Genomic DNA, 24,509 nt, shown 5'->3' with positions numbered 1-24,509 from the left:
TCTTCAATGTCAACTGTGGCTTGCTTCAAAGTTGCAGTGTTGAGCATCCGGGTAACACGCGACTTGCGGAAGGGCATTTAGCACTCAAAAGTTCCAAGGACCCCGTCTATGCGAGGGTCGCTTCGTATCATCCCTCGCCGTCTTAGATGCTCAGTGTACGCTCGTCATCGGGGGCTGGCCTACCGCCAATGCGGGAATACCTCCTGCCTTAATCTTCGTCACGCTCAAGCACCACGGGGGGCGCGGTTGCCACATTTACCTTGTATTCGCCCTGTCAATTGCGGTCTACCGGCTCGGTGAGGGGACAACTGAACCTAAATCAAGTTCCTCTGGCATGGAGAGGCGAGGGCTTCACCCACGCTCACAAGAATTTTGACGTAACTCAACATGCTTATTATTCGGCGTCCCTGGCGCCTCTGATGAATATAAACCAAAGAGCTTGCGGGCTGTCGGGTGATAATCGCCGCCATGGATGCCTCGAAGACTTCCCTCTCCACAGCCGTAGTTCTGTGCCTCGGTGCCTGCGTTCTCGCGGTACAGAGGATTCGAGCTCGGAAAGCACCCGCGGGATTGCCCCTCCCGCCAGGTCCGAAGGGTTTACCCTGGCTCGGGAGTGTCCTCAGCATAAACATGGTAGAGCCATGGCTGACGTACCAAGAGTGGGGAAAGCAATACGGTACCAACACCGATTACTGCTACGATCAGGGACAGCTTATCTTTTGCAGGTGATATTGTCTACGCCAAGATACTAGGTGGAGACTACGTCATCATCAATAGCGAGACGGTCGCCCGTGAACTCTTGGACCAGCGATCTGCTATATACTCTGATCGACCGCACATGCCATCAGCTGAACTGTAAGTGCATCGGTCGATGCATTGAGTTGGAGATTTCAGCTATCTCTATATTTAGTTTGGGGGTACGCTACATGACATTGCTCATGCCATATGGTGACGAATGGAGACTCCACCGAAAAATGTACCAGTTGGCGTTGAACAAGGAACAATCCAGGAAATATGCGCCGATGCAATTGCGTAGGGCGCACGAACTTTTGGTGCGCCTGGTCACGACGCCGCAGGGTTATAGAGGACACCTTGAAACGTAGCGTCTTGACTCTTTTGCTATAACGACACTTTTGCTGAATCGAAGCCCTTAGGTTAGCGTCCGCGATAATCATGGATATTGGTTATGGTTACGCTGTAGCTCCTCGGAACGATCCTTTCGTAGCAAAGGTCACTCGGCTGCTCAACCTGGTTGTAGAGGTGATGACCCCAGAGCGAACTGCGCTGTTAAGCAGTTTCCCGTTTCGTATGTGCAGTTCATCGATTCGTCGAAGGCAAGACAGCTCAAGCCATTTTAGTGGCTCATATTCCGCCGTGGATGCCTGGGGGTGGTTGGAAAAGACGGGCAAGAGAGTGCCAAGGACTAGTCAGAAACGTACTGGACGATCCAGTTCAATACGTGCGAGACAGAATGGTCAGAAACTCGCTCGTTTGCATCGCTCTTACATGAGAAGCATTACTCACATAGATTTTTTCCTAGGCGGCTGGTACTGCGAGGACTTCCATAGTGCAAGATATGTACGAAATGGGGGACGATAGTTTTGATGTCACTTTCGGTAAAGAAACGATCATCAAACACGTGGCTGGCACCCTGTTTCTAAGTAAGTTTACGGTTCGGTGTTGTTTGCTCGAATTTATAGCTCACGCCTCCCCAAGCTGGAGTAGAATCCGTGAGTGAGAAGCATACGACGCGTTGACTTGTGTTTTAAGCAACCTTACAGATGTACTCGATAGCCCTGATGTTTCTGCTAGCAATGGTGCTATACCCAGACGTACAGAAGAAAGCACAAGAAGAAATTGACCGTGTCGTGGGCGCCGACCGCCTTCCTGACTTTGACGACCGACCTAAACTTCCTTACGTAGAGGCAGTCATGTTAGAGACCATGCGATGGCGGCCTGTTGTTCCGCTCGGTAGGTGGTTTGTTGATCAGCAAGCGAGGTTGAATGCCTGAGTATGCCCGGTGCAGGGCTTCCGCATATGACAACGACAGACGATGTGTACAAGGGAATGTACATCCCGAAAGGCAGGTGGCAACTCAGCTCTTTCTCAGCTGGTGTTGAAAACTTATTATTTTAGGAGCCACTGTAATTCCTAATGTCTGGTAAGCAGGTTAGGTAAATCTTACCTTGTCCTTCCAACGACATTCTGCCTAGGACCATGACTCATGATGAAGGGCGTTTTCTCGAAGCAAATAGTTTCAACCCGGATCGGTACCTTCCTCCAGCTGGGAAACTCGTGGATGTGACCGCATGTCCTGCATTCGGTTTTGGCCGGTGAGTCGAGATAAAATCAAGTCAGAGCCCCAGTTGAGACATCATGATATAGCCGTACTTGTGCTGGGAGACATCTTGCTGAGCAGAGTCTCTGGGCAACGATTGTGTCGATGCTAGCGACCTTGCAGGTTGGGAAACCCAAGGACGCATGTGGGAATGACATCGAGGTTCATCCCGAATTTAAGACTGGGGCTGGCGTGTACGTTCGAGGATGCTCGACCAGCATCACTACGCTAATGCTGATCATTTGCGAAATGCTAGTTGTCCGAAGCCGTTTCCATGTTCTATAGAAGTGCGATCTATAAGGGCCGCACAGCTGATTCGCGCGAGTACCGATTGGGACGGTGGCGATGGTGACGTGTGAACCAAGAAAACGTACACTGCGCCGCAGCTAGTGCGCGGAGGTTAGCACATGCCTTTGGGCTTGTTTTGCGTTGCATTCGTGCATTCTAGTACTATTTTGTACAACCTGTCATGAGTAGTTAGCCAACTGCATCCTTGTTAACATATGAATGGGAGGCAGTCCGCAGCACTGGCTACAAACTTTGACCCTCAGTACGCCCCGGTGGCACAGTGGGGAGCCTCACGAGCGGTGAGCTGAGCTCGACGCAAGCAATAGCATAGTACTTGTCACCTAACTGTACATCTGCATGTACTAAGCACCATGTGGCTGTGTCCTCACTCCTGTCCCCAAGCCTCCTTACACCACCGGCCGTTCGATTTTGCAGCTTCCGGTGCTTACTTACTGAATCAATGCAGAGTCTCAAGATATCAAAGCTCAGAAAACGAGTCCTTTTTACTTTTGCCATTAGGTCCAAGGATTACATGCTTCAGTGAAGTTCAGTCTGACTTGAACGAAACCCGTGAGTCTACAAAACACCCATGATCGTTTGCCAAGAAGTCGACCTTGTTGAACTTAAATGGACGTTTTTTCTTATCTTCTCTTATGGCTATAGTTGGACCTGACACCAACTGAATGCATACAACCAGGCCAGGGCGTTCAGGTGGCCCATCTGAGACAGTGAAATTACGTTCGCATGAAACCGAGCTAGGGCATTCGGGTGGCCCATCTGACACAGTGAAATTACGTCCGCATCCATTTCTGTGGCGAACGGTGAGGAACCTCTCTGTGGTTGGTGTATCAGTGAAACCTACTGTACTTGACGAGCACTCGAGTGGTCGAACGCTTACGTAGTGTGTAGGTTTCACTGACGGACCTGCATATTGACTTGCCCACAAACAGCGACATGATGTGTTGGGTATTACCTCAAATCTTGCATCGTCACACGGTATCCCAACTTATAAGTAAACCCTGGTGTAGGTCAGAGGTTGCACCTGAACGATGCATACCTCAACGACTGTCATCTCCATTTCCCTACTGTGTTCCGGGGCCCTTTTGTTCACACTTTGGAAGGGTCGGGCACGACGAGCCAACCGTAACTTCCTACCCCCTGGCCCCAGCGGCCTATGCGGCCTACCGTGGGTTGGGAATGTTTTCGATATAGATGTGTCTCAGCCATGGGTCACATATCAAGAATGGGGAAATCGCTATGGTGAGAGGAGTAGCTCCAAAAGATTGCACAGTTTGTCACTCTGCATACTAGGTGACCTCACCTACTCCCAAGTACTTGGAAAGGAGTACATCATCGTCAATAGTGAGAAAGTTGCCCATGAGCTCTTGGACCAACGATCTTCAATATATTCTGATCGACCCCATATGCCTTCCGTCGAATTGTAAGCGCGTTTTATCTGCTAGGGCAAAGAAAACTCACCGTTTGTAAGGTTTGATCTGGGTTTTGCCACACCAACTTTGCCATATGGTGAAGAGTGGAGGCAGCACCGAAGGGCGCTCCATTTGGTCTTAAACAAGAAAGAAGCTCTGAAATACGCAACGATGCAGTTGCAAGGGGTGCACGGACTCCTTATGAACTTGCTCACGACACCACAAGACTATGAGAACCATTTTGTGATGTAGATGATCGACAATGCCCACAGGAATCTTAACTGAGTAAATGTCACAGGTTTCCAGTCGCATTGATTATGGAACTTGCCTATGGTTATTCCGTAGTTCCCCAGGGGGACCCTTTCGTGGCCAGCCTAGTCCAATTGCTTTCGTTGGTAGTGGAGGTGGTGACTCCTGAGCGATCTGCACTCCTCGGAGCCTTCCCCTTCCGTGTGTGCCGTTCACTTTCAGCAGATACAGGTGTTTACGCTATTCTAGTGGCTCATATACCCTCATGGATGCCTGGAGGCAACTGGAAAAAGCGTGCTGGTTACTGTCGGCGACTTGTGAGGAAAGTACTAAATGATCCAGTTCAATACGTACATGACAGCATAGTAAGTGATTTGGCCATTATATGGTGTCTATTTTGGATCACGAACTTGAAAGATCGCTGGCACTGCGAGAAAATCTGTGGTTCACGATATATACCTGGACAAGGACGATGATTTGAAGCTTGGAATCGATAAGGACAAGGTCACGAAAGAGGTGGCCGCTACTGCGTTTATGGGTGAGATAATGATAATCTCGTTTTACGATTTCTGCATACATATCTCATCTATTTTAAAGCTGGGTCAGAAACTGTGCGCTACGATTATGCTGTCTTTTTGGCATATTCCCTGAAAACGAGTGACAGACAACCTCCGTAATGTTAGTCTTCCTACTTGCAATGGTATTGCACCCGGATGTGCAACGAAAAGCACAGGAAGAAATCGATCGGGTAGTTGGTACCGATCGCCTCCCTGATTTCGGTGACCGGCCCAATCTTCCTTATGTCGAAGCAGTTTTGTTAGAGACGCTTCGATGGGTCCCTGTCGCTCCACTCGGTGTGTAATGTAATATGTACGGTGGCCATGAATCCTGAAGGTGACTTTCCAGGACTTCCACACATGACAACTGCGGATGACACTTATAATGACATGTTTATCCCCAAAGGAAAGCTGCCATCATGACGTGCTTGACATACTCCCTTATTTATCATCATCGCAGGCGCTATTATTATTCCGAATATGTGGTATGTTGAGCTCACCCGCAGCTCCACTTCATCAATACCATTTTTGCAGGGCTATGTCTCAGGATCCGGAGCGGTACACTGAACCAAAGGTTTTTAACCCGGACCGGTACAGCAGCAAAGTCGAAGACGTTTCCTCGTCCCCTGTATTTGGCTTTGGACGGTGAGCCTGACGTGCAGTAGGAACGATGCGAGATTAACATGAAACAACGCAGCCGTGTCTGTCCTGGGAGACATCTCGCAGAGCAAAGTCTCTGGGCAGTGATTGTGTCTATGCTGGCGACTTTGCAAATTGAGAAAGCAACGGATGCTTCCGGAGCCGAGATAGAGATTCAACCGAAATTCAAGGGTGGGGCAACCATGTACGTACATGGGAATATAGCAGGCGTGGATCATAGCTCGCTGAAATGGACTGCATATAGTCGCCCAGAAGCATTCCCGTGTTCCATCAAGGCCCGGTCTTCGAGAGCTACACATCTGATCCGCGCCAGTACAGCGTGTGCGGATTGATCATAACTTTCGATGCATCGTGTGCCAAAGGACTTACTGAAGATTATGTATCTGCTGTCGGATGTACTGATTCGGTATTCATTCTAGCCCAATTGAATCGTCCAAGGCAATCCATAGGAAATGAGACGTTCCTTTGAACAATGAGGTGTTGCAAACATGGGAGTCCTCGATGACGTGCAGCATGCTCAGTGGGAACTCTTCGACGTCAACTGTAACTTCGAAGTTAAGCATCTGAGCAACACATATGCGATTTCGGAAGAACATTTAACGCGACACTCATTTCCAAGGGCTCCTCTACGGGAGCATCGTTCTGTATCACTTCGCGCCACCTCAGTACATACTCGTCATCCGGGGTTGGCGCACATCAGGAAGCGAAAAAATGGTTTAAACCTGTTTAAACCTGTCACTGACTGGTCGTGACCGCGATTCTGTCATTCCCCGTTTCTCTGATGTACTGCCAATGTGCGACCATCTTCAGTCAGATTCGCTCCGCCTTACTTTCGTCACTTTAACAGTCTTGATCTCTTGATGCAGCTTTGTCGCATCTGGCACCACCGATGGACAGTATTTAGTTCACTTCCTACAAAGGACCATAATCCGAGTGGGGTAGGGATCTTTCTGTACACTTCCCACTTTTCTGTTACATTACAGCCAAAAAAAAACCTATGAAGGGTTCACGACTAGGTACGCATCATTCGGTTCTGCTGGGGCGTGGCCTTTACCTTGTATTTGCCCGCCGAATACGGTCCACTGGCTTGGTCAAGAGACAATTGAACCTAAATCAAGCTCTTCTGGTGTCGAGCGGCGAGAGCTTCACCTGCCCTCACCCACGCTTGCAAGGACTTTGAGACTTTGACGTAATGCAACATGGTTACCATACTGCGCCTCTGATGAATAGTCAAAGATTTCATGGGCCGTCGCGTGGCAGTGGCTGCCATGGATGCCTCGACGACTACCCTTCCCGCAGCCGTGGTTCTGTGCTTCAGTGCTTGCGTTCTCGCGGTTCAGAGGATTCGCGCGTGGACGGCACCCACAGGATTGCCCTTCCTGCCAGGTCCGGAGGGTTTACCTTGACTCTGGAGTGTCCTCAGTGTAAACGTGGCAGAACCATGGCTGACACACCAAGAGTGGAGAAAGCGGGTACTGCGGGGATTTGCATAGTGTAAGATATGCATGAGATGGGGGAGATAGCTTTGATGTCGCTTTCGATAAAGAAATGACCATCAAGGACGTAGCTGGTACCCTGTTTCTACTAGGTAAGTTCACGGTTCAGTGTTGTTCGCTTCAATTTATAGCTCACACGGCCATAGGCTGGAGTGGAATATATGAGTAGGAACTTGAGGTATACGACCCGTTGACTTATGTTCCTGTTGTTCCTGTTAGCAATAGTGCTGCGCCCAGACGTACAGCAGAAAGCACAAGAAGAAATTGACTGTGTCGTGGGCGCTGACCACCTTCCTCACTCTGGTGACCGACCTAATCTTCCCTTCCTGGAGGCAGTTGTATTGGAGACCACATGACGGTCGTTTCGCTTGCTATTTGTTTAATTAGGACGCCAGCTAGAGTGCCTGACCATACCTTTTACAAAGCTTCCGCATATGACGACGACAGACAACGTGTACAAGGGAACATACATCCCGAAAGGCAGGCCCCTACCCAGCTCTTTCTCAGCGAGCATTGAAAACTTATTATTTTAGGCTTCCTAATGTTTGGTAACCAGGTTGAGTAAACCCTGCCTTGACCTTCAGACGACATTCTATCCAGAGCCATGGATTTCTCACTAGGCAGAGTTTCTGGGCAACGACCGCGTCGACGCTAGCGACCTTACAATTTGGGAAACCCGAGGACGCATGTGGGAATGGGTCGAAGGTCATCTCGAGTTTGAGACTGGGGCTGGTCTGTACATGCAAGAATCTTCAATATCAGCATCACCGCGCCAATGCTGACTAATCATGAAATTGTAGCCGTTCCCATGTTCTATAATTGTGCGATCTGTAAAGGCCGCACAGCTGATTCGCGCGAGTACCGATCGGGACGGTGGCACGGACGACTTGTACACCAAGCAAATTCGCGCCGCAGCCGGCGGCCAGAGGTTAGCTCATGGTTGGCTCTTTTTGTGTTGCATCCATGGGAACTGTTTTGCATATTTGGCCACCGCTTTGTGGAAGTTCGTGCATTCTAGTACTACTTTGTACGACCTGTCAAGAGTGGTCAGCTGACTCCATCCCATTCACAGCTATTGCTAACACATGAATGGGAGGCAGCCCATGGCACAGGCTTCGGACTTTGATCACCCCGAGTATGCCCTTGCCATTCAATTTTTTAGCTTCCGGGGCTTACTTGTTGGATCAATGCAAATTAGTGAATGTGCCTTTTACTTTTTCCGTTGGGTCCAAGGAATACACTCTTCACTGAAGCTCACTTGAACAAAACTCGTCCACACACCACCCGTGATCGTTTGTCGTGGAGTCTACCTTGTTGTAAGATGTACGTCTTTGCTTATTCTCTTCTATGGCTATGGTTAGAGCTGACAACAACCAAATGTATAAAACAGAGTTAGAGCATTCGAGCGGCCATCTGAAACACAGCGAGATTACGTTCGCACACAATTCTGTGGTGAACAGTGGTGAGCCTCTCGCGGCCCATCATTGGGACCGATGTACTACGCTTGACGAGCAGTTGAGTCGTTGTACGACTACCTAGTATGTAGGTTTTACTGATGGGTTCCTGCTAATTTTGAACTTGCCCACAAACAGCAAGATGATGTATTGCCTTAAGTCTTGCATTATCACACGGTGTCCGAACTTATAAGTCAAGCTTGATGGGACCGGGTGCAGGTTACTGGCTGCTCCTGAACGATGCATACCTCGGCGACCGCCATCTCCGTTGCCCTACTGCTTTCTGGGGCCCTTTTTATCTCGCTTTGGAAGAGCAGATCACGGCGAGCCAAGTACCGTAGCCTCCTACCGCCTGGTCCCAACGGCCTACCGTGGGTTGGAAATGTTTTCGATATAGATGTGTCTCAGCCATGGGTCACATACCAAGAGTGGGGAAATCGCTATGGTAAGTGGAGTAGCTCGAAAGGATTGCACAGTTTGTCACTATGCATACTACTAGGTGACCTCACCTACTCCCAAGTACTTGGAAAGGAGTACATCATCGTCAATAGTGAGAAAGTTGCCCATGAGCTGTTGGACCAACGCTCTTCAATATATTCTGATCGAGCTCGTGTACCATCCATCGAATTGTAAGCGTGTCGTGTCTGCTAGAGCAAAGAAAACTCACCATTTGTAAGGTTCGATCTGGGTTTTGTTACACCAACTTTGCCCTACGGTGAAGAGTGGAGGAAGCATCGAAGGGCGCTCCATTTGGTCTTAAACAAGAAAGAAGCTCTGAAATACGCAACGATGCAGTTACAAAGGGCGCACGGACTCCTTATGAACTTGCTCACGACACCACAAGACTTTGAGGAACCATTTTGTGATGTAGATGATCGAACAATGCCCACAAGGAATCTCTAACTGAGTAAATGTCACAGGTTTCCAGTCGCATTGATTATGGAACTTGCCTATGGTTATTCCGTAGTTCCCCAGGGAGACCCTTTCGTGGCCAGCCTAGTCCAATTGCTTTCGTTGGTAATAGAGGTGGTGACTCCTGAGCGATCTGCACTCCTCGGAGCCTTCCCCTTCCGTGTGTGCTGTTCATTTTCAGCCGATGCAGGTGCTTATACTATTCTAGTGGCTCATATACCCTCATGGATGCCTGGAGGCAAGTGGAAAAAGCGTGCTGGTAACTGTCGGCGACTTGTGAGGAAAGTACTAAATGATCCAGTTCAATACGTACATGACAGCATAGTAAGTGATTTGGCCATTATATGGTGTCTAACTTGAACCATGAACTTGAAAGATCGCTGGCACTGCGAGAAAATCCATGGTTCACGATATATACCTGGACAAGGACGATGATTTGAAGCTTGGATTCGATAAGGACAAGGTCACGAAAGAGGTGGCCGCTACTGCGTTTATGGGTGAGATAATTTCATTTTACGATTTCTGCATACATATCTCACCTAGTCCGAAGCCGGGTCAGAAACCTGTGCGCAACAATCATGCTGTTCTTTTGACGTATTCCCTGAAAACGAGTGACAGACAACCTCCACAATCATAGTTTTCCTGCTTGCAATGGTGTTGCACCCGGATGTGCAACGAAAAGCACAGGAAGAAATCGATCGGGTAGTTGGCACCGATCGCCTCCCTGATTTCGGTGACCGGCCCAATCTTCCTTATGTCGAGGCAATTCTGTTAGAGACACTTCGATGGGTCTCGGTCGTTCCACTCGGTGTGTAATACGATATCTATGGTGGCCATGAATGCTGAAGATGACGTTATAGGAGTTCCACACATGACAACTGCAGAGGACAACTATAATGGCCTGTATATCCCCAAAGGAAAGCTGCTTTCATGACGTGCTTGACATGCTCCCTTATCTATCGTCATCGCAGGCGCTATTATTATTCCGAATATGTGGTATGTTGAGCTCACCTGCAGTTCCACTTCATCAATACCATTCTTGCAGGGCTATGTCTCAGGATCCGGAGCGGTACACTGAACCAAAGGTTTTTAACCCGGACCGGTACGGCAGCAAACTCGAAGACGTCGCCTCGTCTCCTGTATTTGGCTTTGGACGGTGAGCTTGATGTGGGGTAGGAATAATGCGAGATTAACATGAAATACTCCAGCCGTCTCTGTCCTGGAAGATATCTCGCAGAGCAGAGTCTCTGGGCAGTGATTGTATCTATGCTGGCGACTTTGCAAATCGGGAAAGCAACAGATGTTTCCGGGAATGAGATAGAGATTCATCCCAAGTTCGTGGGCGGGATAACCATGTACGTACATGGGAATATAGCAGGTCGCGTGCTGAAATGGACTGCACATAGTCGTCCAGAAGCATTCCCGTGTTCCATCAAGGCGCGATCCTCGAGAGCTAAACAGCTGATTCGCACCAGTACAACGTCTGCGGATTGATTATGACTTTCGATGCATGACGTGCCAAAGGATTCCGAATTGAAGATTATGTATCTCTTGTCGGATATACTAGTAGTTCCGCTACGCTCCCAGAGCGACCGCTATGAGAATCGGAGACTTGAAAGGCTCTGTCAAAGATTGTCTATTGTTGAATGTACTGAGTAACACGCACTATATTTTCCCCCGCGTGAACCAGAAGCGTATCGCTGTGATTTCTCAACGCCGTCAGTTGGCCTGGTATTAGACGCACTCGTGTTGATGGCATTTGTTTCACAACGGACCCGAAACAAACCCGGTTGGATGCCTAAGCCCTGTAGCGGGTGTTTATGTACGTCGAAAACCCCTTACACGCGGAAGATTAGCGGATAGCCGGATGTAATAAAAAGCCCCTTCGTTGATTACCAGCGAGTGTATTGCGACTCACACGACACACGGAATGTCGCCCAGCATGTTCAGAACGCCCTCACCGTCGACGGACGCGTCGCCATTGTCCTCACCGCTACTGGGCCCTGTTGATTCCTCCCCACCCTCGAGCCCCCGGATGGGCGAATACCCACTGGACCCACCTTCACCCTTAAACTCACCACTCTCGCATCCCTTTGCTGGTTCCGCCAAAGCCGTCAAACGGCACCCCGACTATGAGAAGAAGACGGTACCCCTCAAAACACCTCCATCCACATTTTCACGTGTATCTGGTCTAGGCCGCGTCGCAACGGGTTCGCGTTCACTCGTTGAGGACGATTTCGTGGTAACTAGCGATTGCGATTCCCTGCCCCATCGTACGTCGCAGTATCTGGACCGCGAAGAGCGTCTCTGGGACGAAGCCCTTCGCAGACCGTTCGACACCGGCATTGGATATGTTGATCTCAGGTCTCTGGCATTATAACCTCTAGTCCGTTGAGCCATCTCACAGTTTCAGAGCAGCAGTCAGCAACTCAAAAGTATTCCCTCGTCTATCGGTGATCTATCTGGCTTCTTCAACACGCCAGAGGTCTCGGAGCAAACGATGTTTTCTGGACGTACTCTGGCACGTGTCAACACTGAACCGTCCAGGACGCGTTCTTTCGGGAGGACGCAGTCTATAGTTGATTCTGGCAAACAGAGACACCTCTTGCAACTTTACCTCTCCGGAAACAAGATAAGTTATCTGCCGCCCCAACTATTCACATTACAAAATCTCTCCGTGTTGAGTCTTCGTATGTGTCTTACAGTCAGTTTACGTGTCGAACAGCACTGAGGCATTCGTGTAGGCGGCAACCGGCTGACGTATCTACCTGGAGAGATATGTCGCCTCAAGAACCTCAAGGAACTCAACATCTCCTTGAATAGGCTGACATACTTGCCATGGGAGATTCGCGACATGAATTTAGACAAACTCTTAGTCTACCCGAACCCCTTTCTCTCAGAGCCCTCGTCACCATTCAAACTTACCGATTCCGGTGCGGGACACCGGATTCCCAGTACCCGCCGGTCCATCATGCGGCTGGCATCGGTGCGCGGGGACTCTGTCGATAACTCACCGTCACCTGCAGCGATTACGGTCTCACCAGTGGTGACCCTCCTCGACGCCGTCCCCCCTTTAACAGAGCTTTGCCTCCGCTTGCTCCTCACCTCTGTGGGTGAAGGGCCCGGCGCAAGGACCGTCATCACTGAATATTACGACGTGCCCTTGTCTGACCAGTGGAACATCCCTCCGCACATCCACTCCATCCTTACAGAATCTGTACCAGGAATCATTCGTCTCCGCAAGCGCTTCTCAATGGACCCGTTGTCAATGGGCAGTTGTCAGCGTTCGGCAAGCCAGCAGGGCATTGCCAGATGCGCGAATCCAAAACACTGGACAAAAATGTTCATTGGGCATGCGGCGGAGAGGTTTACATGGGAGAGGTATATTGCTGGGGTGAACGTTGGCGGCACCGTTCCACTGCGATGGAGAGGATGTATGCAGACTTGTCTTGGGTTCTTGGACCAAGAACGGCTCCCTGGAGAGAACGTCAGGACCAGTATAGGAGTCGTGGACGCAACGTTAGACGATGGTGACGCGATGGAGATCGACTTAGCAGAGGCGGTGCAGGTCGTTCAACTCGGGAGAGGTGGATTATCTATGGACGACTTCGACGATTAGGACAGACGTCACAATCATAAACTTATGTATCCTGCATCAGGACTGCTTCACCATGGACAGCAAATGTTGACCATATCTCACGAGAATTAGTTACATATGTATGTCAAGTCCAAACCCAGAGGTAGTGTGCTGTACACATTTATGTCGTCCGTCCCCGCACCAAGTAGTAATTACATAGTCAACTAGTCGTGTTCAGAAGGCAGAGGTATCCATGAAGGCGTGGTTAAAAGAAAGAGCATCCAGTTGTCGTCCACATACGTCCAGGGTCGTTAACGCTTTCTACACCAATGATATATGCAAGAGGCTGAAGGCGACACCCATTCCTATCAAAGCCGGAGTAAATCGAAGCGTAGCGGAGGCAGCATTCCCCGTCACTGCTGCCGTTGCAGAACCAATCGTCGGGCTGGGCACTGGGACACCATTTAAGCCGTTCTCGCCCAATGCAACGTCCGAGAGCGCAGCAAATCCAACCGCCGGCGGGTTGTAGCGGAAGACTGTATACACATTTTTCTGGGAGATGGACATGAGCGGACAGGTAACACAGAAAGGGAACCGATGGACCTACCAAGAAAGCATCTCCAAGTATCCAGGATGGATTATTTCCCGTGGTTTCGAAAAAGGCCCCGATGCACTGGGAGCCGCCGACTTGGGCATATGAAAAATCGGCAGGTGCCATGGCCCACGTCGACCCGCCGAAAGAGAACGTGACATTTACAGAAGTAGAACAGGCTGTGTGGAATTCGAGATCTCAATGATTTTCGCAGCGAAATCAAAAAAGGAGATACGACATACGGAACTGGTAGTACCCAGCCCAGGAACCAGAGGCAGGCTTCGAACCGGGTATCTGTGCGTAGATAGCCTCCATGGCACTTGACGGAGCACCTATATTGCTGGTCCCTGTATCGATGGCAGCTATGGCATTAGTGCTCAGGGGGACGGAACCTCCCTGTACGGTCACCGCTGTGAACCTCTGCATGAGCAAAAGATAGACACGAGGTACGGGGTGACGTACATGTCAGGGTGATATACCAGAAAGAGGGCTGAGAGGGTATGTCGATATACTCTATCGAACCAGTGTATAAGCTGCTGTTGGTATAACCTTCGTATGTGTCAGGAAGGATTCCACGGCCAGTGTGAGGAGTCGGGTTTACCCAAGTTCAATACTCCTCCGGGCTCTAGAGCCTGTGCTTGGGTATCGTTGGTATATCTACATTTTACAGTCAAACGGCCGCCCAGTACGACGCAACCACGGCGACCGACCTGGTAAATTGTACCGCAAATAACGGTGAGTCCCAAGTACCACTGCTAGCTAGAGTCTGCCAGAATGGCATTTGCTGGGACAAAGCAAGCGTTTCCCAAGCAAGACCGAGCAGTCCGGAGGCTGGTGCTGATAGGAATCCCGAAGACATCTCATCTATGACAGCTAGTACCGATACATGAATCTCCAGAGGTCGATGCGTGATAGATATGGGATGAACTCACCAAAACCTTGATTAAAAACGGAGAACCCTGCCATCTCGATGGTCTCCGTTGCAACATAGCCAGAAGCTTCCCCTTGACCATATGTTATTTTGAATGACTGAGAAGTATTCTTGAAACTTGAGGAAGCTGATGAGTCGTACAATGGGAGGCCATTGCACACAGCGCCACATGAGGTTCCAGCCACCCATAAATCGCTATAAGTGAGCGTGAATTCATGTACAGACGATTGCGGTCGGAAACCCGGAAGCACTTACGATGACCCCGTGTCGAGGAGCACGTCAAATGACACTGATGGCGACCCGATGGCTAATGTACCATAATATCTGTGAAGAGACACTCAACAGACGCGCGTCAGACATGGTTCCTCACGTTACGCACCCAGAATCGTAGGCTTGGTTGACAAGGCTATAGCGAGCGCCGCCTATCAGCACCAGTACTAATCTTCAGAATCGCCTGCACCTACAGATTGTCGCCTGAGCTCCGGCGCGTAGGTCGCCCTCCTCCGAAGTATCTGGCAAGAACTACATCTCTCTGGAATTTCGCAATTTGGCCACGCTGGTGTATGTCAAGGTCTGGGGAAGGATTTCGTCTTCGTAAAGGTATCGTTTGGCCAGCGACTAATGGTGAACCGTCCTGCCGCTGGCGCTCCATGTATGTGGGATATCAACGATAAAAACACGAAATATAGGAAAAAGACATTCCAAGAGGGAATGGTCATCGCTTTACCCTCTCGCGGCGGTGGGCCCGAAAACTTCTTTGTTTGCGGAGTGTCGAGAGCGTTCGAGCCTCGATTAAACAGGATGCCGTGTTAGAAGTTGGGAGGAACCGAAGGACCACTGCAAGACACGGAAACACAATGAATGTGGGAGGATGACGACCCAGCCCTGCTTTCACCGACACCAGCCCCACCGCTTACTCCCAACGCTGTGGGTATCAAAGCTGCGTGTGTGTTAGGACCAAGCCGTGCCAGTAGGGGGGCGCTCACGTTTTGTTACTGCGCAGCAGGATAATTAGTACCAACATGCCGCGGTATGTGGTAAGTTTAAAACGTTCCCACCGGTGCCTGCCCAGTAGTGCGAGGACAGTTCCTGGTTTCGGCGATAAGTATGGGCGCCCTTCCAAAACAAAAGACTTAAATATCATGTTCGGATGAGACACTGATCCCCAAGTAGTGAAACATTTTGCCAGCACGCTGTTATTCTGCAATCTCAGGCTCTCAGCTGGCATTCGCCATAAATCATGGGGGCCTATTTTTATGATTTATTGAAAAGCCGGTGTCTGCTGCGCAGTGAGAAATTCTTCCGCACTAACCACAACCGCACCGCACCGGTCGGGCCGTGGATTTCCGCGAATTGCTGTACAGCTCGGGTAGGGGGGTTTGATGCGGTCTTGGGGTTGCCATTAGGCTGCAATTTCATAGCAACTCTGATTATAACACGCCCCGTTCCTTCTGACTAGAAGCTACAGCTCCCGGGCACAAACATGGTGAGATCGACTAGATCGGCGCGCTCAGCTGGCCGTCGTCCAACGACGAGAAGCATGACGGGTCTCGCCACGCGTAGCGTGAGGCCTGGCCTCGTCACCCGCAGCATGTCGTCGCGAACAGGCACCACTCGTCGCCGTAAGACCCGAAGCGATCCTGCCACTGCCATCCAGTTATGTAAGTCATTACGTTCTTGTGTATTGCACGACACATTTTGATACGAACGTTATTTAATAGGTGGAGGCCGTTATCGGCAGCGGAAGAGACAAAGCAGTCGCTCTGTTGTTAATACTGCTTTGCAATTGGACGAAAGATCTCGCGTTTCCAAACCTCAGGCCAAGGTAGTGACTGCGCGCCATGATACCAGGGTCCGGCGTAAAGCCGGGAACTCCAAAGTCAGGGGCAAGTCCACGAACACCAAAAGGCGCGCCGCGAGCCAGCGAAGCTCGGCCCCCGCAGCCAGACCTGCCCTCGGAAAGCGGCTAGAGAGCATGGTCCGTGAAAACAAGGAGCTTACTCGCCTGGTCAACGAGTACAAAACAGCTGCATCTCAACATCTCCTGAGGAATCTGGAAGAGAATTTTGCCTGTCCTCTGTATGTTATTTCGTTTTCACTCGAACGGCAAGCTCAAGCCAGCATTCCATCGCATAGTTGTTTCGAGATAATGTAAGTTTTTCCTGGTCGACCCTCCACTGTGCACATCTTAGATGTATGGTTTCGGTTAGCGCGTGCCCGTATACCCTACGTTCTCCGTCCTGTGGACACACTTTCTGCGCTACATGCATCCTAAAGTGGTTCTTCTCCCATTTGCATCGCAGCTGCGGGGACTGGCATGACATGGTTCAATGTCCCATGTGTAGATGTCCCTTCTCTACACCTGATCACCAGCCTAGGTCCGAATACACATTTCCATTTATGCCAAACCGGGCTTTGGACAGCGCCATCCTGGGCCAGCTTAAAAGTCTGGCAGATAGTCCAGACGTCAAGTCTTCCCCACCCGTCCCAAATGCACTGGCTGCTTGGAGTGAGGGAGGGCACTCCAAGCAGGATTGGATCAAGAGAGATAGGTACGCGTGTGACAAATTCCAGAGATCTTTATGTGCACTCAATCACACACATCCATTGCCTCTGGGCAGAGTCGGCAGGAACGAGATGACATCCCTTGGCAAGCAATGGACCACAATGAAAGCCGTTGATTTTCGTGAATTTCAAGAACCGTTTGGACGTCTGATTGGCGTTTCGGAAGTGCTGATTTGCTAGGCGATCTGCTTTCAATGACTTTTGCATATAACAAAGGACGTGTACCATCTAGTAGAACTAACCTCGTCATATAAAACGTGCATGGTCTCGCCATGCCGAAGAAAATCTATTGCTATGATTACTCAAATTCCGATATACTATGCTATGAGAGCAGTTGGCCCGATGTGTAGCGAAGCAGCCCCGGCTCGAATGTCTCGCAGTGGTACCTGTCACGTTCACTTCCCACCGGTGGTGCCAAGCCCCATCACAGTCTTACACGTGTCGTATATCCACCATTGGAATCCTGTGAATAACATCGTGCGTCAGTTATGTCCTCTCTTCACATGACATACACACTATTGCACTCACCTGTAAGCGTGCCAATCATAATCACACGTGTACCAAGGCCCTTGGTCGCAAGCGTCACAAGACCCGTCTCCTGAGCGATTGTTCCTGACACTCTTGCCCTTGTTCTCAGCCTTGCTCATGAGTGACACGACGGTATCGGCAGGGTGTGAAACGACGGCACAAATTATGCCCGCAAGGTAACCCGAGGTGAACGTGATGCCGAGTTGAGTCAGCTCCGAATATGTCTCTTTGGGCGCCGTGAAGATGTGTGTGTAGAATTGCTGTACGATGCCTTCAAAGAACACGAACTTGGCCATGGTATAGGGAATCTGCGGTTCCGCAGTGTTCGGTCTAGGCACGTCGAGATAAGAAAACGGAACAGATAGCTCACCTGACGGGTCCACAGCGGACCGAGAGATCCGAACGGGTATCGAGTTTCTAACCTTCTACTTCTCATCTCAGCCAAAGCAGCGCCGAACGCCGTGGGGAAACTCCCGTTCGGACTCGTCTGAATCTTCACTTTGGTCATTTCGAAGGGACACAAGGCTATGTCAGCGAAAAACTCTGCGGACGCCGAGCCTGCAAGCCATATGGCAGGCTTGTATTTCTTCGTTGCTTCTTCCCCAGCAATGTTCATGTAGAGGTCTTTAAAGGCTTCGTACAGACCATACTTTAATGACCCTTGGAGGGTGTAGCCGATGAGAGTGGGCCCGAAGCCTTTCCATATACCCGTTGAACCTTCTTCATGGAGTACGGTGGCCAAGCCGGACCAGAGGCGCTGGTATTTGGCTGGATTGACCTGTAGAGAAGCAAGTGCGTCAAGATCGGAGAAGGGAGAGGTAGGAGACGTCGTGCTTACCTGCATGTTACACTTCACAACGTCGATGGGAGTCATTGCGGCATGGGTGAGACCGCACGCGAGTGCACCTCCCATCAAGCATTTGGCGTAGTATGTGTTGTCATGAGGTACGATGCCGATGTACCTGGACGAGTTGTAAGGGGATGGTCAGTACTCAGTCGCGATAACGAACTAACGACGAGAGACAACTGACCGTGCATCCCATTTTCTAGTCGGTTGCAAGTGCGACATTTCCGCAGGTACTGTTGGGAGTGAAAAGAAGGAGTCGTCTGTGGGCGCTAGAACAGCATGAAAGATCTCTTATACGGTTGGTTACCGGTGGGCACAGTTGATGTGATCCCGCTTGGGTCACTGCCACTAGAGCCCACGCTGATGCCGGTCGGCGTGCGTCAGCCACTGCATGCTGATGCAGCAGAAATGTGTAGACTGCTTCAACTATCAGATCTTCAGAGACCGCTGAATGAGTTGCAGGAACGACCACAAATAACGTTAGAAAATCCCACGTATCCCAACACTTGGGCGCCAAAAAAAGCAAGGTCTGATCTAACGATCACTGGCCAAAGAATTTCGATGCCATCGGCTTCCGAGACTGACCTTCCTTGATTAATCCCGCGCCCAGTAAGACATATTTAATCCTGACTGTCTTGCAGGTTCAATCTTTGCACTCGTTCACCCAACCTCAGTACAGCCCATGGATCTTATCACAGCTTCTGACTTGGAACAAAGCTGGGGGTAACGAAAATATCTGACGTCCCGAGTCCACTTCTATCTTTTCTTCTGATGAGGATGAAGAGTGTGTTTGATGGGGCCAGAGCCTCTCAATCACCTGTTAATGAAAACTAAGAAACTCACGAACAAACCCACCTATTGCGCTTCCACTTCGTAGTGATCAGTATCAACAGAAGCCTACTGCTGTTGAAGTGTCCAGTGTCCAGGCAACCGTCTCGAAATGAAGGGCCTGCATGAGCGCTTGTGCTGGTTCCGTGTGAAGTGAAAACTCTGTGAGTAGGGCCGAGGAGGAAGCATGGATCGCCGAGTACTGTCGGTAGGGATGGATGCCGAAGATACCCCAGAACGGCTCCACCATGTTCGTAGGTAGACGGAAGAGAAGCCATGGATGGAAGAGCACAGGTAAATCGCAAAAAAAAAAGATGTTGCACATAGAGAGATACAAGAGGATGACTTACCTTTCTATCCAGGGCGGAATGGAAGGCACCCACGAAACGCCACGCATCGTCTACGCGTGGGTCTAACTGCTGATGATACGACCGCAATGACCCGCATTGGAAACGGTAAATAAGTTGTGCAGGTGGTCATGCCAAGTGCACATTAAGGGTTGAAACAATGTCGGTTAACCGTCGGCCGTTGCCAGGCTTTCGAGCCAACGGATGTCGATCCTGAAGAACTTTGGAGAAAACCATGTGGTGGTTCATGTGGGGTGAAGTATGCAGCCAGAAACAAACACTCCTCTGCCGTAGTGACCCCGCTGCAGACGATGATGACTTTCCTTGTCACGCGCAGTGGCAGTGGGGCACTGTAGACTTCCCAAAGACTTCCTAAGCTGTGACGTCGTGGAAATATCGCTTCGAGTAGAACAAAGAGAAAAAAATTACTCGCGTTATTGCTGTATTGATTGGTTCACTGCCACAGACAATACACGCGACGATCACATCGCCTCACATCGCGCAAGGGAACGCCGAGGAGACCCGAGTTCGGGTTGCCGGATCAACACGTGGCAGGGTGGACGGGTACGTACATTGTATAAGCCCCCCCGTTCGAGGCACCTCCGCTGTTCGGCGATTTACTTTATCGCCCTAGCGCAGCTCACTGGTATTAAGGGACAGGTCTAGGCTGGCCAAGAAGGCGGTTAAGTCCGATGGGGGGGTAACACACTTAGTACTCCAGCCACCAGGAAAGGCGAAGGGAAAGGCACACAGCGCCTGTGCACACGTTCGAGAATGTCTCGGGGTATTCTGGCACCCTCGTAGCGAGTCACATGGTGGTGTGTGAAAGAGCAAAAAGCTCAATTATTATTATTATTTTAGTACTTGGCGCTGTCGATCTACACGCGCATGTAATAACAAAAGGCCTAAAGATTTCCCTCTTGATATGACGACTGGCCTCAAATTATCTATATCCAAAAAATGGGCGAGGACGTGGCGTGGTAAATGGCATCAGGTGTGGAGCCTGCCATGTCCATATCGAAGGAGAGGCGTAAAGTCCTGTCAATACGAGTGTCCAACCCCTAAGGGAATGGTAGGTATGGTGAGGAGCCGCATACGCCTCAGTGCCGCCGGAAGTGGTGGAGTCAAGATGACAACTGACAGCGGGGTGGTCAGCGTGCGAAGCGCAACGAATCAGCAGAAGGACGAGCAGACGACCTTGATAGCTCTTCCGATTGATCCGGGCACCCGTGCGTTCGTCGATTGAGAAGCAAAAGAAGAGTATGTAGCCACATAATAACGCTGAGTCACTATGACGACAGCATTAATGCCTTGGTTCACGTTCACGGTGTAGATGTTACGGTGGCGAAAAAGAAATTTATCAATTCCGCTTTGTGTTCCGGGTCCCAGTACTGGGAGGCAGATAAATTAATGCGGTCCGGACGTCGATATGGTGATGCCATTAGGGAGTGTTGATAGTGCTTACTTGACACCGGGAGCCGGAACCGGACAGTATATTGACAGTAGTACAACTGACGGCAAAAATCATTAGGGGGGACCACAGGGCACCACCGTTCGGTGGGACATCATCCCCGTGATATTGATGGGCGCCGGCGTGTCAAAGAAGAGCGATCTGTATGATAGGGTCCGCACAGTTGCTATGCGTCGAGGTGATTTCCTTCCAATCTTTGATTTCGACTGTGATCCGCAGGTTGTCTTGGTAGCTTCGAATTCGAGAATTCCGGCGTAGCTGCGGGATAGCTCTTGCGCTGACAAGCAGTGCAGTAATCTGATAAGGAGTTTGACTAGGCGTGTCGCACTGTCGCAGTCAATTACCGTGCAATATTGCTGGTATATTTGGCGTGAGTATGTGTGGTGCCATCGGTCCGCAATGTCTTCCTGTGTCCATGGCTGTCCCAAGCGCCTCTCCACGGGTCCCTGTTTTGTGAAGCGGGGCGTAGTCAACAGGGCTACTCTGGCATGAGCCAGACCAGACAGAGAGTGGTCGGTGTCATGGCAGGGCTGACGGGCACTGGTCCTGTTAGTCAAGCTTGGCAGACGATTGCGGTATGTAAACATAAAATATAAAATGTCATTGCCGTGACGACCGACGCCGCATTGCATCGGTAAACGCTATTTATAAATTATATTTATTTTTGAAGTATATAACAATTGGGGTGGCCTCGAGGGCGCCCGCTGTGCAATGTCCACCCGGTGTCTGTCCTCTGGCTACTCTCCGTTGTTCACTTGGGGTCTCCTGCAAACATCCCCAGAGACCGTCCCCCTCGACGATGTCGACGACGACGACCCATCTGCCTATTACTTCACACTGCGGACGGGCAGACGCGACACGGTCGAGTTGCGGTCATTCCTGTATCTCGATCTAGCAAGCAGCTCTGCCAGGTCCATAGCGGCTCAGACGCAGCGAAGTCGTCAACAGACCTCTCACAAGCGGAAAACTTCCATGTTGTCGCGATCGACCAGTTGGACATTCTGTACCTCAGAACTGAACAGCGATTTGTGTGTCTTCTTGGTCCATGTAGCATACTCCTGCTGACGTACCTGCACAGCCGACGTGAGAGGCATATCGCATTCACTCCTAAACGTGTTCCTCCTCTCCCTCCTAAGCTTGCTGTGCCGGTCGTGTCACGGCGACCTTCGCGAGAGTCATTGCGAAATATACCCTCTCCGAAGCCGGTGCCATTGACGTCACTCCCAGAACCTCCGGCAGTGTCCTCATCGGCAGGTACGACTTTACTGCCCAACAACCCTCCGAGCGCAGAGTCGCAGCCGCCTTCCCCCTTGCCGTTGCAGAAGGGAGCGAGGACAGCACCTCCGAGCCCATCACACTCTGGACTGGTGCAACCATCGCGTCCGTATCTTTCGCTTGTACCCTCTACACCTTCGTATACGTCATCTCTGAACGTACTCGTCTCATCACCTCATCCGCCCCGATCTTCACATCGCCGTGCATCTCACTCAGTCCCTCTTGTCGAGTATGATTCGTCATTGCTCTCACCACCACCTTTCTCTCCTCGTTCGCCGGCGTTCTCAGACGGTGGAGCGGACCCACATCAGCCTCATCACCAGCGTCGCGCGTCTTCACCTGCGCGCTCAGAAAGTATCACTTCATCAGCCAGAATGCGGAGTAGAATGGATGCGTTAGCTTGTCTAGAAGGTAGGGGGAGATTGGGATTGCGGGGCCGTGGGCGTGGAGATGGACGCAGAAAGAGTAACTTCATGAGTATGAGCGATGGCGAGGACGAAGAGGGCGACGGCGAGGGCAACCGACAGGATACAGTTGTTACTTGCCCTGGGGGTGAGGAGATGCGGATTGCGCCGACCATTTGTGTTGAAGACGTGGGCTCGATGGGGGACGTCGAGGACGAAGGAGGTGAGGAAGGGCAGAGCCCTCCCAATTCTTCGCGCCTCTTCGTGAGCAACAAAGTCCGGCCTGGAGCAGACGATAATCAGCGTATCCGGAAACGATTCTCGCCCTCACCTGCACGGTCTGCGCCGTTGTTTTTATCCGGGACGACACTCGTTGTTGAGCCTTCTGCGTTGGCGAGCAGTTCGTCACTTCCCGCGATGTCGTCCTCGGCCCCAGCTGCATCCTCCCCTGTAGGCAATGTTGTCGGAGCTTCATCTGCCTCCACAGCCATGTCTCGCGGACGCAAACGACGGAGTACGCTTGAATCATGGTTTCCTCTGCGTAGTTTCATCGATCTGAAGGCCGATTCGGAGGAGCGCGTGTCTTCGTGGAAGTGGAGAAGTTTTATCGAGATTGGCGTTGCCTGACTGTAAATTCCCCTTGCGATGTGGTATGATCTTCCCCCCCGCAATGTTTCTTACTGTTCGTATTCTATCTAGCTATCCTATTCACTTTGCTTACACCGGATACACGGGATGTATCCAAATCCCCCCCATCCATACCGTTGACTTTTGATTTCCTTAGGCGCTTCTAATTGTGGTTTCTTACGCATTGCTCTTGCCGAACATCTAGTTTTAGGCTCCAAAATTGCATGCTAATTTTCTTCTTTTTCCTTCGTCGTTCACCACTCTTACATATGATCTCTTGCAATCTCTAATATGTCCAGTTCTATCTTTCCTTACGATACACTCAATCATGACCACAGACATCCAAGCAGTATAGATCGAAGAATGTAATAGTAGTGTCGACTTGACAACCCATTTTCTGAATCAGGACGTGTACTCGTGTCGGAAAACACAACGGATTTTGGAGAGTTAAGGACAGGTCTTAATGTAGTAGAAAATGTAAAGACTGCACTTGAAAATTAATTCAACAATTTTTTGAAGGCGAAACTTGAAGTTTTCGTGAACGCCTCAATGTTTACTAATACTTCAAGTTTACGCACATGTATCGACGGTGTCAGAACGTCAATTTTAGCTTCAAGTTTGGTAGTGGTTTGAATGTGCGTGCAAACTTCCGATTTCGTCTTCACATTGTGACTTCAACAAAACATCAAGAATGCACTATGTTCGTGTGTTGACCAAGATTCCAAATATGCACGAACAATAAATACTCTGCCTAATTTTGAAGTTTGGGATGAGGACAAAATGTTGATTGAAATGTAAAGTATTATGTACAGTTTATATGAATTGCCCATTGGTCACCTGCCCATTGCCTGCCAATCACCCACCCATCGCCCTCTGGTCACCCAAAATCACTATCATTTTACTTCAAGCACCCAATTTCTGTCAACAACAGCAATGACAACCAGATTTTATACTATGTGAAGCTCACAGATCAGTCCTGCATGAAAGAGTTAATGGAAATATCATTGGGCAAGAGGACAAAATTGCTCACCTGACAAAGAGACAGCATGATGATGCAATCACCTGCAACAGCCCACCTGGCAAAGTGACTGACAACCCATGTGTTACACCTGCATCAGGGGTCTTTCCTTTT

At 50.2% G+C, this 24,509-nt stretch overlaps 9 protein-coding genes across 9 annotated transcripts; 7 read left to right on the top strand and 2 right to left on the bottom strand.

Moving 5' to 3' along the window:
• The first annotated feature begins 47 nt into the window (after window positions 1-47).
• On the top strand, window positions 48-2,853 carry F5J12DRAFT_821388 (cytochrome P450). The gene is made up of 13 exons (XM_051745304.1): window positions 48-676; window positions 726-855; window positions 911-1,099; window positions 1,155-1,306; window positions 1,359-1,474; window positions 1,541-1,661; window positions 1,717-1,730; window positions 1,782-1,971; window positions 2,028-2,084; window positions 2,138-2,162; window positions 2,215-2,334; window positions 2,387-2,533; window positions 2,596-2,853. Exons 1-13 carry the CDS (start codon window positions 469-471, stop codon window positions 2,696-2,698), a joined length of 1,572 nt encoding a protein of 523 aa, XP_051601331.1. The 5' UTR covers window positions 48-468; the 3' UTR covers window positions 2,699-2,853.
• An 823-nt stretch (window positions 2,854-3,676) lies between these two features.
• On the top strand, window positions 3,677-5,855 carry F5J12DRAFT_891225 (cytochrome P450; the record flags this gene model as incomplete). The annotated part of the gene is made up of 12 exons (XM_051747468.1): window positions 3,677-3,887; window positions 3,939-4,068; window positions 4,117-4,305; window positions 4,356-4,507; window positions 4,556-4,671; window positions 4,724-4,844; window positions 4,904-4,917; window positions 4,971-5,160; window positions 5,324-5,348; window positions 5,398-5,508; window positions 5,561-5,707; window positions 5,768-5,855. The coding sequence occupies 12 exons, from the start codon at window positions 3,677-3,679 to the stop codon at window positions 5,853-5,855; spliced, it is 1,494 nt and encodes a 497-aa protein (XP_051601330.1).
• A 1,220-nt stretch (window positions 5,856-7,075) lies between these two features.
• Window positions 7,076-7,746, top strand: F5J12DRAFT_821371 (uncharacterized protein). The gene is made up of 3 exons (XM_051745303.1): window positions 7,076-7,386; window positions 7,434-7,587; window positions 7,637-7,746. The coding sequence occupies exon 1, from the start codon at window positions 7,217-7,219 to the stop codon at window positions 7,373-7,375; it is 159 nt and encodes a 52-aa protein (XP_051601329.1). The 5' UTR covers window positions 7,076-7,216; the 3' UTR covers window positions 7,376-7,386; window positions 7,434-7,587; window positions 7,637-7,746.
• Window positions 7,747-8,713: 967 nt separating this feature from the next.
• On the top strand, window positions 8,714-10,879 carry F5J12DRAFT_891224 (cytochrome P450; the record flags this gene model as incomplete). The annotated part of the gene is made up of 12 exons (XM_051747467.1): window positions 8,714-8,918; window positions 8,973-9,102; window positions 9,151-9,335; window positions 9,402-9,545; window positions 9,594-9,709; window positions 9,762-9,950; window positions 10,004-10,193; window positions 10,246-10,288; window positions 10,357-10,381; window positions 10,444-10,541; window positions 10,594-10,740; window positions 10,792-10,879. The coding sequence occupies 12 exons, from the start codon at window positions 8,714-8,716 to the stop codon at window positions 10,877-10,879; spliced, it is 1,560 nt and encodes a 519-aa protein (XP_051601328.1).
• A 436-nt stretch (window positions 10,880-11,315) lies between these two features.
• On the top strand, window positions 11,316-13,004 carry F5J12DRAFT_891223 (uncharacterized protein; the record flags this gene model as incomplete). Its single annotated transcript, XM_051747466.1, has 3 exons — window positions 11,316-11,749; window positions 11,804-12,075; window positions 12,130-13,004. 3 exons carry the CDS (start codon window positions 11,316-11,318, stop codon window positions 13,002-13,004), a joined length of 1,581 nt encoding a protein of 526 aa, XP_051601327.1.
• Window positions 13,005-13,109: 105 nt separating this feature from the next.
• On the bottom strand, window positions 13,110-15,479 carry F5J12DRAFT_973044 (aspartic peptidase domain-containing protein). The gene is made up of 10 exons (XM_051750116.1): window positions 14,950-15,479; window positions 14,865-14,891; window positions 14,741-14,809; window positions 14,487-14,680; window positions 14,265-14,427; window positions 14,156-14,211; window positions 14,017-14,103; window positions 13,797-13,964; window positions 13,570-13,733; window positions 13,110-13,514 (listed from the first exon to the last, which is right to left on the bottom strand). The coding sequence occupies exons 1-10, from the start codon at window positions 15,135-15,137 to the stop codon at window positions 13,284-13,286; spliced, it is 1,347 nt and encodes a 448-aa protein (XP_051601326.1). The 5' UTR covers window positions 15,138-15,479; the 3' UTR covers window positions 13,110-13,283.
• Window positions 15,480-15,885: 406 nt separating this feature from the next.
• F5J12DRAFT_564011 (uncharacterized protein) lies at window positions 15,886-17,508 on the top strand. Its single transcript, XM_051740072.1, has 4 exons — window positions 15,886-16,146; window positions 16,207-16,636; window positions 16,696-17,037; window positions 17,107-17,508. The coding sequence occupies exons 1-4, from the start codon at window positions 15,969-15,971 to the stop codon at window positions 17,228-17,230; spliced, it is 1,074 nt and encodes a 357-aa protein (XP_051601325.1). The 5' UTR covers window positions 15,886-15,968; the 3' UTR covers window positions 17,231-17,508.
• Window positions 17,446-18,647, bottom strand: F5J12DRAFT_904885 (mitochondrial carrier protein; the record flags this gene model as incomplete). The annotated part of the gene is given in 6 exon segments (XM_051748588.1): window positions 17,446-17,513; window positions 17,579-17,648; window positions 17,668-17,886; window positions 17,949-18,356; window positions 18,417-18,540; window positions 18,610-18,647. 6 exon segments carry the CDS (start codon window positions 18,645-18,647, stop codon window positions 17,446-17,448), a joined length of 927 nt encoding a protein of 308 aa, XP_051601324.1.
• A 3,135-nt stretch (window positions 18,648-21,782) lies between these two features.
• F5J12DRAFT_718872 (uncharacterized protein) lies at window positions 21,783-23,377 on the top strand (the record flags this gene model as incomplete). Its single annotated transcript, XM_051741135.1, has 4 exons — window positions 21,783-22,099; window positions 22,123-22,438; window positions 22,670-22,928; window positions 23,187-23,377. 4 exons carry the CDS (start codon window positions 21,783-21,785, stop codon window positions 23,375-23,377), a joined length of 1,083 nt encoding a protein of 360 aa, XP_051601323.1.
• Between the last annotated feature and the right edge of the window lie 1,132 nt (window positions 23,378-24,509).

Source organism: Pisolithus orientalis (genome assembly GCF_024613125.1).
Source record: "Pisolithus orientalis strain OTSU chromosome Unknown F5J12scaffold_9, whole genome shotgun sequence".
NCBI classification, from domain to species: domain Eukaryota; kingdom Fungi; phylum Basidiomycota; class Agaricomycetes; order Boletales; family Pisolithaceae; genus Pisolithus; species Pisolithus orientalis.
Note: the sequence above shows the minus strand (reverse complement) of the source record. Positions and strands in the feature narration are given on the sequence as shown.